The sequence below is a fragment of the Lepidothrix coronata genome, unplaced genomic scaffold, assembly GCF_001604755.1.
Source record: "Lepidothrix coronata isolate B3197 unplaced genomic scaffold, Lepidothrix_coronata-1.0 Scaffold48, whole genome shotgun sequence".
NCBI lineage: Eukaryota > Metazoa > Chordata > Aves > Passeriformes > Pipridae > Lepidothrix > Lepidothrix coronata.
The window spans coordinates 3,915,251-3,928,227 of NW_016690228.1; the positions used below are offsets into that span (position 1 = coordinate 3,915,251).

Here is a 12,977-nt window from a genome sequence, read left to right on the forward strand (position 1 = left end):
TTTATTTTTAAATCAGTTGTGTGGAATTGCTGGGTGTTAGAGTCCAGGAGAGGGTAAGACAGACAAGCTTGCTGGAATCAAACAGATCTAAAGTTTTAAGACCAGAAAAGGGGGGGGGGGGAAAATCATGCTTACAATCTGTACAAAGTTATTGAGAAATAACTACTTGCCTTCATGCCACTTGACAGTGGGCTGCTATTAGCCTGAATGATTGTCGTGATTTAACCTGGCAGGTTAATCGGAAAACAAAAAGAAGGACTAATGTTTTCCTAGAATATCGGAGGATAAAATAGCAGATGATGCAGGTGAGGCGGCCCTCTGGGGAAATGTGCTAGAACCTTCTAGGTATTGCTCTGATACTGCCCTGTGTACAAGTGATGGTGTCATGAGCTGGAATTGTTTAGAGTATCGCAGCTTGCTCTGTGCCCCAGCATCTCTCTGAATAACTCAGCAGATCAAAGAAAATGTATCATCTGCTGTGGTTTGCCATTTCTTTCTCTGGCTTTTTTGGTTCTTGTGTGTTAAAAGCACTTTTTTGCTGAAGCCAGTGCATGTGTTGCAAAAGTGCTGTGGCCACTCACAGCACCAAATGTGTTTATGTACAGTACAGTAAAATAAATGGAAGTGTGTTAATACTGGTATAGGTGCAGTCATCCTCATTACACCCACTGCCATTTCTAAGCATGTATTTTAATTGATGAAGAAGTAAGTGGAAGGAGAGCATGCAGAGGAAGTGCTGTCATCAGCATAGATGGGTAAATGCGATGCACAAATACACACACCCTTGGCAGAACTTTAAATCTGCTCATTTCATTACTCTTCAGGTCTCTTATTACAGGGGTTTCCAACATATTTATTTTCTGACTTACTCATACAAGATGTTGAAAATGATGAAAGAACTGATGAGAATAGGGAGAGTGAAAAAGATGTTGGGAAAACAGTCATATGTGTCTGAATCAGAGACCAATAACCTGTCTGCTGGCAAGTTATGTTTTTGCTCATTTGTTATTGCAAAGCTAGAAGTTAGTTCTTTTAAATTCAATTTTTATTTTTTTTTGGTTTTTGTGGGATTTTTAAAAACAAGCCAAGTGACTGGGAGAACAAAGCAAGATGGTGATGAAGAGAGAGCTGAAATGCAGAACATCCTTGTCCCTGCTGAGTTCAGACACTGCGCAAGTCACTTCACCTGTGCCTTAGCTCAGCTTTGTGTAAGATGCAATCAACACTTTCCCTATGGCAGTGGCTTGACATTTTATTACTGTAAAACTTTATCTCAGGGCTTACATTTAATAAACACACAGGGAGTTATTTAACAACATTATTAACAGCAATGACAGAGGTATACTTTTCCATAGAATTCAACACTTTTTGAAAGAAGAAAGTAGCAAGGCTGCTTTGGGCTCAGCCTTGTTTCCCCCTCGTTCCCTGTCCTCTCTGGACCAAGATCCTAGGACCAAAATCTCTGAGCAAAGCTGCTTTTCTTATTACTTTGAAAACATCTTGAGAGCAAGCCTATTTTTCTGCTGACTTATATTTGTCCAACATGCTTATTATTTAAGCAAGAAGACTTTTTCCTATAGCTTAGTGTGTTCAGAAGGAAGAAGAACTCTGTCAAATTCCAATTTCCTCCGTTTTATTTAAGCTTGAGGAGTTATTGCTGTAACCATTAATGACTGGTTAATGGCTTTCTTGGGGAGAGGAGTCTTGATATGACACCTCTTTCAATGCAGAGGTGCTGTGTGAAACCTACCTTGGACTTGCAGGTTTTGGGGTGCTCCTGGCTCCAGCTGTAGGCTGTGGTGGGTGCTGCTGGTCAGACCTTGACACTGCTCTGAATGGCTGAGGGTTTTTACCCTCTGGTATTCTCCAGCAAAATGCCCTAGTGGCCTCAAAATCCTGGTGTTCCCTTCTCACAAAACCAACCCTCATGTTCTAGTTTCTCTCCACCCTGCACTTGGGTCCCAACAGACCCATGCAACACTACAGGCTGAGGGAAGAGTGGCTGGAAACTGGCCCAAGTGTGAAAGGACCTGGGGATGCTGGTCAACAGTTGGATGAACATGAGCCAGCAGTGTGTCCAGGTGGCCAAGAAGGTCAATGACATCCTGGCCTGTATCAGCAATAGTGTGGCCAGCAGGACCAGGGAAGTGATAGCCCCTCTGTACTCAGCACTGGCGAGGCCACACCTCGAATCCTGTGTTCAGTTCTGGGCCCTCACTAAAAGAAAGACATTGAGGCACTGGAGTGTGTCCAGAGAAGAACTTAAACCTCACACTCACCGCTGACTTTCTCAGCCCACTTGTTCCAGCTGTGGGTACCTGCACTAGCAGAGGCAGGCAACTGCAGGCATCTTCCACCAAAACCACCCTTCCAGAAGCTTGTGAGCTACTGGTATAAACCTTATCACTGCAACATGGCCTTGGCCAGAATAGCGTTGGCCAGGTCACCTTTACAGTCAAAATTTGCCTCCCCCATGGACATGAAGCAAGCAGCATGCTACCCAAAAGCCTTGCCTACCTCTTGTTCATCCCTAAGATCATGATATACTTAACAAGCTCCATGGTCTGTAAAGAGAGCAATCAAACAAAAGCTTCTCTGATTAAGTTAGTTGTGGCACAAATATATTGGCAGGTGTATGCAGTTTTTAAATCCTCCTGCCACTGTGAGAAGATAAAATTCCCAACACAAATGGCAACTCTGCAGCAAGATTCTAACATAATTATAGTAATTATATTGTCTCTGCTCTCCCTTATAAATCAGTGACAGTATATATTTAATGAGCTCTTTCCTGTTCAGCAGGTTGCTCCCAGCCACTCAGATTTGGAACTGCAATGCAGAGTTATCTTAAAATAACATTAACCCTTGGAAGTGAGGTCCCTTTCTGCAGGAACGCAGGCAAGTCTCTTGGAGCAGGGCCTGACACTACACAACCTTTCCTGCACCACTGGAACACATAAGCAGGCTTTGGAGCAAGCCCCCTGTGCAGATCTGATTTGCCTTGAATAAAATTTTGCCGGTTCTGCCTGTGTGAGCTGGATGTGGTGGATGTGAGCATTGTCAGAATGTATATAACCTGCATGCAGGTTACAAGCAGCTGAGCCCAAAATGGTTTATGTTTCACAGTCTGATGCTGTGTCCTGTAGGAAAGCCAAGGGATTTTCTTGTCTTTTCACAGCAATCAGATGTAGTCCATCGGCTGTGTCCATGCAGAGGCACTGCTGGAGGCACAGCAGGACATGTGAGGTGGTGCCAGTGCTCTCTTTACACAAGAGCATGCAGCTGCCCCAGGCTGCTTGGCCAATCCCATGCATCCCAGTCAATAGGGAGGTAACACAGGTTGCTCTGGGGACATGCTGCATGTGGGCCATCTAAAATCCAGCACTTGTCTGCAGAGAAGCCTTTTACATTTTCACTCCAGGCAGAAAGACAGTTAATCATGTCTCTCACTGCGTGCACATGATAAAGTAACCCCCTGCCTGGCAGGAAAGCTCACATGAACCTGTACACTAAAACACCTTCACTGCAAACCTGGATGAGACCTTTACCAGTGTCCCTTCCTTCATCCCCATAAACCGGCCCACTGACACACAGGGAATTTGACAATTCTGAAAACTGAAAATGGGTGCACCCAAAATGACCACAGCCAGTGGTGCTCAGTGCCCCCTGTGCAATGAATCTGCCCCCCAGCCTTTCCCAGCAGTAGGCTTGGCACCAGCTCCTGTTCACACCCTGCTGGGACCTCCAAGAGGCCTGATGAAATCCACAGGCTCAAGCAGTGATGCTTTTTACAAAAACAGTGAACTGTGTCAATCTTAATAAGAGGTGGCAGCAGAAGAAAAACAGTTTGGCAAACTTCTTTCAAATCCAGTCTGTTTATTCATTTTAAATATAGTTGTATGGATTTGGGGTAGCTCCCTAATTGTTTAGAAGCCTCAAATATTCAGATTTATGCTTAATTTATTTTCTGATATCTATCATGAGATACATGCAGCTTTCTTCAGTGCAGCTTTTCTTCTTGAATCTCAGCTTGTCAAAGGAAAAAGAAAGTAATTTCAGCAGATACCATCTGTGCAGCTCTGGATTTACTTAAGCATTAAATAATACAAAGTACCAATTCAGAGTTCAAGCCAAACACATGCTAGCCTAAAATCTGTTTCCTGGGCTCTATAAAGTTAAGTCAGCCCAAAATTTTAAACATGACTTAAACTGCCCCCTTTACATTTTTTCCCGTTGCTGCTAACCAGCAGTGAATATATTTGATCTTCAGATGCTTTACAGATTAAGGGGTTTCTCTGGCTTGGGCTGGACCTGCAGTTTTGGGTCAGCACATCACCCTGACCCAAAACTCACCCTGATGCCAGGATGTCCCTGAACTGCAGCACTGCTCAGCGCTGACCAGCACAAACCTCCTAGGGGACATACCTCCATCTCAGGAGGCTGATTGCCCAAGTGGGGAAACACACACCTCCTCCTACCACATATCCCTTCCCCTGCAGCAACAGGGGAAACTTCAGAAACCATCCTTTTAAGCATGAAGATAAACCAATCATGAAAATCAGATCATTGCATGGAGAGCCTGTGGATGGGCTGTCCTTGCCTGCAAAGCCTGAGTGCTTTTAACTCGAGACAAGGAGAGGAATTAATGTCTTCTCCTGTGCATATGTGTGTTTGAGACCCACATGTGAGCAGGATGTTTTGCGCTTCACCACTTCTTTTGTTGTGACGCTCAAACGATTTCCCACTGAAAACTAACACGCTTGTTGTTGGTGTCTTAGTAGAGGAAATTAAATCTGACATTTCAGTGTTATTTGATTTCACATCCCTGTACACCATTGTATAATTTCACCACCTACTCATTTTTTTCTTCACGCACAAATGCATTTAGAGAAAATACAATCCTTGAACGAATACTTAGTAAGAGAAAGGTTGTAATCAGCTGAGATAGAAATCAGACAGTTTATTTGCTTGAAAAACAAGGAAAGGAGGTGGAAATTAAATGGAGTCCTTTCTTTCCTGTGAACTTAGGGCACCAAAAAATTGTATCAGAAAACTATAACATGAGAAGAAAAATAGTTGAAAAACTTTGCAGGCAACAGTGCTCCTGAGCTATTGCACTAAAAATAACATGAAGGTCGAAGATCTGATTCATTAAATGTCTTCTGTGTTCATCGGAAAAAAAAAAGCTACAGAAAAAGACTCACAAACTTTTCCGAGAGCAAAACAACTAGATGTCCCACGTAAATCATTAGATATATCAACATTTAGAGGTCAGATAGGCAGCAACTGAGTCATGCTGGGAGAACATGCAGAATGTAGACACCTAAGATCAAAACTGGGATTTGAAAAGTTCCTCCACACTGTCTAATCCATGTAAATACTCAGTCCTGGGAAAGAGGAGAAGTATGGCACACTGGAAAGCAGCTGGCGCACTGAGCTTATGAATTGCCTCAAGGCCTGCCTTCTCAGGCACCTTCCTCCAGCTCTTTTACTGGATCTGGCTCACAGGGCAGAGGAACAGCAGTCACAGACCAGCGCCTTGCTCTGCCAGAGGGCTGCAGGCAGACAATCCCCGTGGAGACAAGGAAAGCTCATAATTATGTTATACAAAAATGCAGGTGCTGAGCTCCATCTCCTACACCCCTCCAGTGAGTCAGCTCAAATTTAACAAATGCACATGATCACAAGTGTCAGGACTACTACCTATATATTTTTTTTGACTATGTATAACTATTCTAACTTCCTCATAGGTATTTATACCTTGGCAGTGTTGGTTGACAAGAAGTTCAACATGAACCAACAATGTGCACTTGCAGCCCAGAAAACCAACCATATCCTGGGCTGCATCAAAAACAGCGTGGCCAACAGGTCGAGGGAACTGATTCTGCCCCTCTACTCCACCTGTATGAGACCCTACCTGGAGTACTGCATCCACATCTGGGGCTCCCAATACAGGAAGGATGTAGGTAGACCTGTTGGAACAAGTGCAGAGGAGGACCACAAAAATGATCAGAGGGCTGAAACACCTCTCCTATGTAGACAGGCTGAGAGCCTGGAAAACAGAAGGCTCCAGGGAGATCTTATAGCACCTTCCAGTACCTAAAGGGAGCTGGAGAGGGAATTTGGACAAGGGCATGTAGAGATAGGACAAGGAGCAATGGCTTTAAACTGAAAGAGGGTAGATTTGGGTTAGATATTATGAAGAAATTCTTTATTTGTAGAGGTGGTGAGACACTGGCAGAGGTTGCCCAGAGAAGCTGTAGATGCCCCATCCCCAGAAGTGTTCAAGGCCAGGTTGGTGGGGTTCTGAGCAACCCACTAATGGAAGGTCTCCCTCTCCATGGCAGGAGGGTTGTACTAGACTAACTATAAGGATCCTTTCAACCCAAACCACTCTGATTCTAAGATTTATGCAAGTTTCACAGCAGTTTACAGTCTAAGACATTATACAAATATAATTAGCAAACCTTAACATATTTTCCAATTCATTTAAAGTTATTAAATAAGTCAAAGGTAACCTTTTTTCCAGTTCTTTGGCACTTCTTGAGAGCAGGATAGTGTGATCAATCCTCTACTCTAATAATTTTCCAGTTCATAAAACATTCACAGAAATAAGAGAAAGCCCAGCTGGGGACAAGGTTAGGAGCTTGTCCAGGGCAGCTGCCTGACCCAAGGCAGGATTCACCTGTGGCTAACGCATTGTCATCAGATATGTGTCTGATTGCCACGCACATCCAAAGAATCCCCCTCTGCAACCTCTTCCAGTCCTCCACAATCTTTCCTGTTACACAGTTCCTCCCTAGTGACTAATCTAAATCTTTTTTGATTCAATAAGCCTATTATTTCTTGTTCTAGCCACCACCAACATAAAAGACACCAAAAAGGTGAAAGAAATAAATCATTCTCTTCATTTTTGAGACTTGTATTTCCTTTGAGTATTCTGTAGGCAACCCTACTCAAACTCTTTCAATCTTCTTATAATTCTCATTCTCATATACTTATGTTCTCATAGTTTCTAGATTTTTCTTAAATATCACTGCTTTTCTCTGACCTGTATCCATTTTTCTTAACAAGCATGACATATAAAACTAGACCTGATATTTCAGCTGATGCCTCTCGAAAACACAACAGAATGAGGCACTTCATGTCATATGGATGATACAATCTCAATACTTCTATTAATTTTGCAGAATCACTATGTTGTTAGAATAGATCACAAAGCGCATGCCAGACAACCACCTGACTTTTTTCTGCTGGGCTAACCTTTAATTCCTTTCTTTCTTGTTTGCAAAGTTTGCCAGTTCTGTCCAATTTCCCAAGATGACTTTGAATCCTATTTCTACCCCTCAATATGCTTTTTTCCCTCCTATATGTCCTGCCCAAAACAGATCACAAAACAGTTGCAAAACCTTGTGCATATGTATTCTGCAATCCAACAACCACTGCTTATGCTCTTTTTTTATTCTGTACCCCTGAAAAAAAAGAAAAAGGAAAAGAAAAAGGAAAAGGAAAAAAGACAACAAAGAAAAAAGAAAAACAAAGACACAAAGTTATTTATTTGTTTTTTTGTTAAAAAAAACCACCATATTTTTACCATAAGGACTGGTAAGAAAGCACAGAACAGTGAAACAGCGGATCCTCTTTCCCACAGGGAAATGTATAGGCACCTACGGCATATTTGAAAAGTGTGTGTGCTGTGAAAGTAATCTCTATTTTAAGACAGTTCTGTCAATGTTTGCTAAGGACAGCTCAAATACAATACTGAGAGGAAGAGAGAATAGGAAGACATGGCCAATGTTTCAAGTACAATTCTTTTCCTCTCTTACTTGTTTTTTATTTTTACAATAGAAGAAGCAGGATTTGAACCTGCATTGGAAACAGCTTTATATTTGTCAATGAAAGTAAGTGGTTATTTTAGCAATAGTTTAGCATAGCATTTCCTCTTCTTTCAGTTTTTATTTTAGATTATAAAACTGTGGTCTGCTTACATTGGAGTCCCACAGTTGGACAACACAGCACTCCAGGACTGGATCCAGTGCACCAAAGCCATTGATTCCTACTGTCTTGACTCTAAAAAGTGTTAAGGGATAAATTTGACATTTATGGGGATAAAGTTACTGGAAGCTTTGGAAAAGATGTTAAGGCAAAAAAAAGTGTTGTTCAGCACCTTGATTTCTCAATAAAATAGAGCAAAGAAGGAAACTAAAACCAATTCAAAACATGAATACAAATTTACATTTGCTATTACAAATCTTCTTAGTTCAAGTCCTCCTGTCATTTATTTAGATGTGACAGCAAAGAGAAGCCCCACATTTTAAGGCCATTTTTCCACATTTGTCATTTAAACTTTGGACTCCATTTTAAGCAACCAGCAAGCTGGGGTTAACTTATGCAATAAACTCGCTCTGTTCTGCTATGCTGGAGTCCCACCAGTGATAGTTCTGCTCTCAGTCATAACATGGTAAATACCAATTTTGCTCACACTGGCATAAATTCTTCAATCTGTCAGAGGAAAGAGACAGATAACTGCCCAACTGTCAGGAGCTTCCTAGGGTCCTGCGAGTATCTTGGATAACTTGGACTAGGAATTTTTCTGCCTTTGTGGACTTCAATAGGAATGGAAAAGTTCCTGGTGACTTAAAGGAATTTGTCCCAAACAGGAATATCTGTATACATAATAGTAATTATAGAAGATATCTTGTGCAAGGAAAGGAGAAAAAAGGGCTCATATTGAGCAAAAGAGAAAATCTAGGAGAGCAGTGCGAATCACAGAACAAGTTTAGCAATGGAAATGTGCATCAAAAGGATGCAAAACCTGAAAACAAGTGAAAATCTTTGAAACAGACCCTTCAGAGAGTTATAGCCAGTGAAATAACAAAGCATTTTTGGTCCAAGGAGACATACATGAATCCTAAATACAAAGTGTTCTCACAGTGACATGACTAGTTAGGATTCTGTGTAAAAATCCAACTTCAGACCACAGAGATTCTTATGCCATTGCTAATTTCACTTAGAAACACATTAATATTTGGCAGCTCTGAAAATACTTTTGCTTCACGTGCTCTTGAAAGAATAAAGTTAGAAAGAGTGAAAAGTATGAAATTTGGTGCCTAGCAAAGAGTCACAGAGAAAGAAACTCTTTTAGACTCTGAAAATTACAATTTTACATTATTTTACTAACTGCTGTATGGAAAGAAGCCAGTTCATAGAGCCACAGATTATTTCCATAACTAGAAATAACTGGTGACCTGAAAAAATCCACCATCTGTACAACCCAACATTGAGCTGGTGTCTTATGAGCTGAAGGAGTAACTTCATTTACAACCTTGAAGCTCTTGATGAAACAAGTCAATCCCTCCCAACGCTGGTGAAGAGAGACATTTCTCTGTACTAAGAATGCACTGCTTCAGATGTACTGTTCCTCATCTCCTCCATTCATGAGCAATGACCACTTTCCCCCTTCCTCCTCAACAAAACTATTACGTCTCGGCAGCTTGTCTGAAGCCAAGGAAGAGAAAGACACTTGGCTAATCTGATCCCAAGGAGCAAGTCTGGAAGAATCCCTTCTTCTATCATCCATTCCAATATGAACACTGATTTGAGAAGGAGTGAGTGGCTTCATGTGGCCTTGAGCTCGAGCTTCATAACTTTCTGTGTCTGGCTTCTTGTAACTAAGAAGAGAAAGAGAAAAGATGTTTAATACCAAGAGGTCAATGTGTAGAAGCATCTTCTGCATTGGAACAAATCTGAAACTTCTGATAACCTAACTGTATTGAAAGTATCTCTATAGAAAAAATAAATTTATACATTAATTACATATGTTTAAATTAACAGCTTCCTATCTAATAGCTCACAAATAATTAATTTAAGATGTGTGGTGTCAAGAATGTAACAGTCTCAAAAATCAGCTACAGAATAATAATTTTTATTACTACTTAATTTCTGAGCCTGTCAATTCTCTCAAGCCAAGACAGGCACAGAAGGATAGGGGGGATGATGGAGAAATGGCAGAACACCTCTTGAGATGCCTTTGATCTCAAGTTTTCAATCATTCAAGGCCACATACCATTGGTTGAGCACTCTTGCTGCATTTAGGGACATGGGTTGTGGTGGCCTTGGTGCTGTCATGTTAATGGTTGGATTCAACGATCTTAGAGGTCTTTTCAAACCCAAATGATTCTATGGTTCTAATGCACTTCAGACACAATGTTAACGGCTAAGAGTACTTGTCACACAGCATAAAATATTTCAGTAGTAAAAGAGAAGGCCACTCAAAGTGAGGCTCCTCAAGAAAAATTATGAGTTTGCTGAACTATGAGAAGGTTCGTAGTAGACAATTACAGATGAATGGACCTGACTGACCCAAAAATCACTTTCTGATTCAATGTATGGTAAGTCAAAGCAATTGCACATATGCATGGTCTTCTTCACGTATATATGTACTATTGTGTTCTTTGGAATCTGAAGTTCTGTTCAGCTGATCTGAAGCTTCAAGAAAGATTGTTGTCCTAGAGAATATACTGTAATACACCTTCCATAAGTCTGAAGCCAAATATTTTTTTTGAGGGGGTTCTCAATATCTACCCACAATGGTATGTGATACTTAATGCAATCTGCACAAGATCAAAAGAAACTGAGAATAAAGGAACCCCATAATGGAAATTTCTCATCCTTTGGATAACTATGCACAGAACAATTCGAGGATGAAAATCCTATAGTGATAGGGCTGGTTCTGCAAACAGACACAGGTATGTATTTAGTTTTTATTCTAGATTGTGGTCTCATCAAGCATTTGCAGAATCAGAAACATAGTGCAGTAACTGATTTCCTATGTTATTTTATACTATACTGTACTATACTATATTGTAATATACAAAAGACCCCAGCCACAGTAAAAATATGTGAAGGTTTGGATTAATTTCAAACACCATAAAAAGTCTTATTTTTGAAAGATGTTTGCTCTCTATGCTGTTAAGAACAGGTCCAATGTAACTACCAGAAAGGGCACACAAAAATGCAGTATTAATAAAATTAATAGAATTTGAAAAATCTTGTTATAGTTCAGAAAAAATAGAGAAAGATATCTGTAGCAAGGTGCAAAAGAATAAATACACTGCTTCTCTGTTTCTGTCTGGCTAATTTAAATAGACAAAAATAAAAACAAAACAGGTACAAATATTTTTTAAAAAATCGACTGCTACATCATGGAGAATTATCTTTTGAATGACTTGTTCACCTGATATCCACAGCAAAACCTGCTGATCATTACCTTACTTGGTATTGAACTAGATTTGCAACACATGGGCTCAGGTGGTATCAGCTGCTAGTTAAAGAATGCTCAGCACTGTCTTAGTCCAAGTGAGTTCATAATAGCAACATCTGTCTCTTTTGGAGCCAAGGATAAGACAGAACAACCCCAAGCTAAAGGACCGTCAGGCTGAAGTGCTGACAGCAGCTGCCGCACCACCTGCTACAACATCAACATGACCAAGTCCAGCTAGGTATAGAAAGCCCAAAGTGTCTCTCACTTGCATCCCATCATCAGTGTTGTCATGGTTCCCCAACTGATAAGTGTAAGACAACTTGCCATTTCAGCTGCAGGGAAGACAGCAGGACAGACATAGAAGAAGCTGCCATTGCAGCTGATCCCATCCAAGGCTCAAGCACAAGACCAACAGGCATGAACACACCTAGAAAAAAAAAATATGGACATGAGTCAGAGCCACCTGTCCCAACACAAGCATTTCCATTCCTTCATACTATGGAACAGATCAGCAGTTCTACAGCATGACTTGCTGAGACCTCCATAAACACAACTAGATCAGTATATATATTTACTCACTTATTTCTAAACATGACCCTTCCGTTGCAAGGGATGACCTTTGCACAAATACAGCTACAAGACTGTGACCACAAGGTAATAATATTTGTCCCTTCCAGCTATTCTGCACAGATGAAACACAGCAAAGGCAACAGAAAGACTAGACAATCGTACAGGCAAAGGAAGAAGTTACTCATAAACAAAATGACAAATGCTTGAAGTAAATTTTAAGTAGGAATCTGGAGCATGTGGTATAGAGGATGCAACTAGTAGGAGAGAAAACGTGTGATTCAGGGTGAATAAAAGAGGGAGCACCCAGAAATGGGGTGGTGTATCTGATTAGAGCTGAGTTTGATTATATAGAAACTAATCCCCAAGTACTGCTATGTGAAGTAAGAGCATGGTTTTAATTTCATAGAACTACGTATTCCTAAAATTTGGCGAACAAATATTTTTGTTCATATAAAAAAAGAAGTATTTATTTTGTCATCCTTCTACCAAGTTTTAAATAATCTAGGAACCTCTCTTTGGTTCCTTGAGCAGGGAATCCTACAAGATGCACTACAGAGTTCAACTATACTGCCGCCTTCAACAAGCTGAGCTCTAGCAGCCACATACCTGCTGCTATGGGTATTCCAAGCAGATTATAAATTAAGGCAAGAATTAGATTTATTCGTATTCTTCGAACTGTTCTCTTCGATAAATGAATACTGGCAACTACATCCAGCAAGTCATTCTGCAAGACAGAAGAGCATTGAGTGTTTTCCACATGCAGTCTTCAGAATACCAAACCAAAAAGAGGAGCGTCGGGGATAAAAGAGGACAGGTTAAAACTGTAGTGCTCACTCGGATAAGAACAACATCTGCTGCTTCAATGGCAACATCGGTGCCTGTTCCAATTGCAATTCCAATGTCAGCCCTGGCTAGTGCAGGGGAATCATTGACTCCATCACCAACCATTGCAACCTTCCTCCTCCCATTTTGGAGTTCCTGGACCTTGGCAACCTTGTGAGAAGGAAGAACCTCGGCAAACACTTTTTTGATCCCAACCTATGTACAAAGAAAGACACTCATATGGTGATATGCTTCATGCTGAAAGGAGAGCCATTTGGTGTTCTGCTGAAGGGGAAACACAGGAATATCAACCCAACTGATTCCA

The 12,977-nt window shown here is 40.9% G+C and overlaps 1 protein-coding gene across 4 annotated transcripts in view; it reads right to left on the minus strand.

Annotated features, from left to right (window-relative positions):
• Positions 1-7,397: 7,397 nt before the first annotated feature.
• ATP7B (ATPase copper transporting beta) overlaps positions 7,398-12,977 on the minus strand; it is a 44,488-nt gene continuing 38,908 nt past the window's right edge. For all 4 annotated transcript variants that reach the window (XM_017815111.1, XM_017815109.1, XM_017815110.1 and 1 more), the window contains 4 exons: positions 12,665-12,868; positions 12,437-12,554; positions 11,585-11,687; positions 7,398-9,668 (listed from right to left, as the gene is read on the minus strand). In XM_017815111.1, coding sequence (XP_017670600.1) covers positions 9,404-9,668; positions 11,585-11,687; positions 12,437-12,554; positions 12,665-12,868 — 690 coding nt within the window. In that variant the 3' untranslated portion in view covers positions 7,398-9,403. The remainder of the gene's footprint in view (positions 9,669-11,584; positions 11,688-12,436; positions 12,555-12,664; positions 12,869-12,977) is intronic.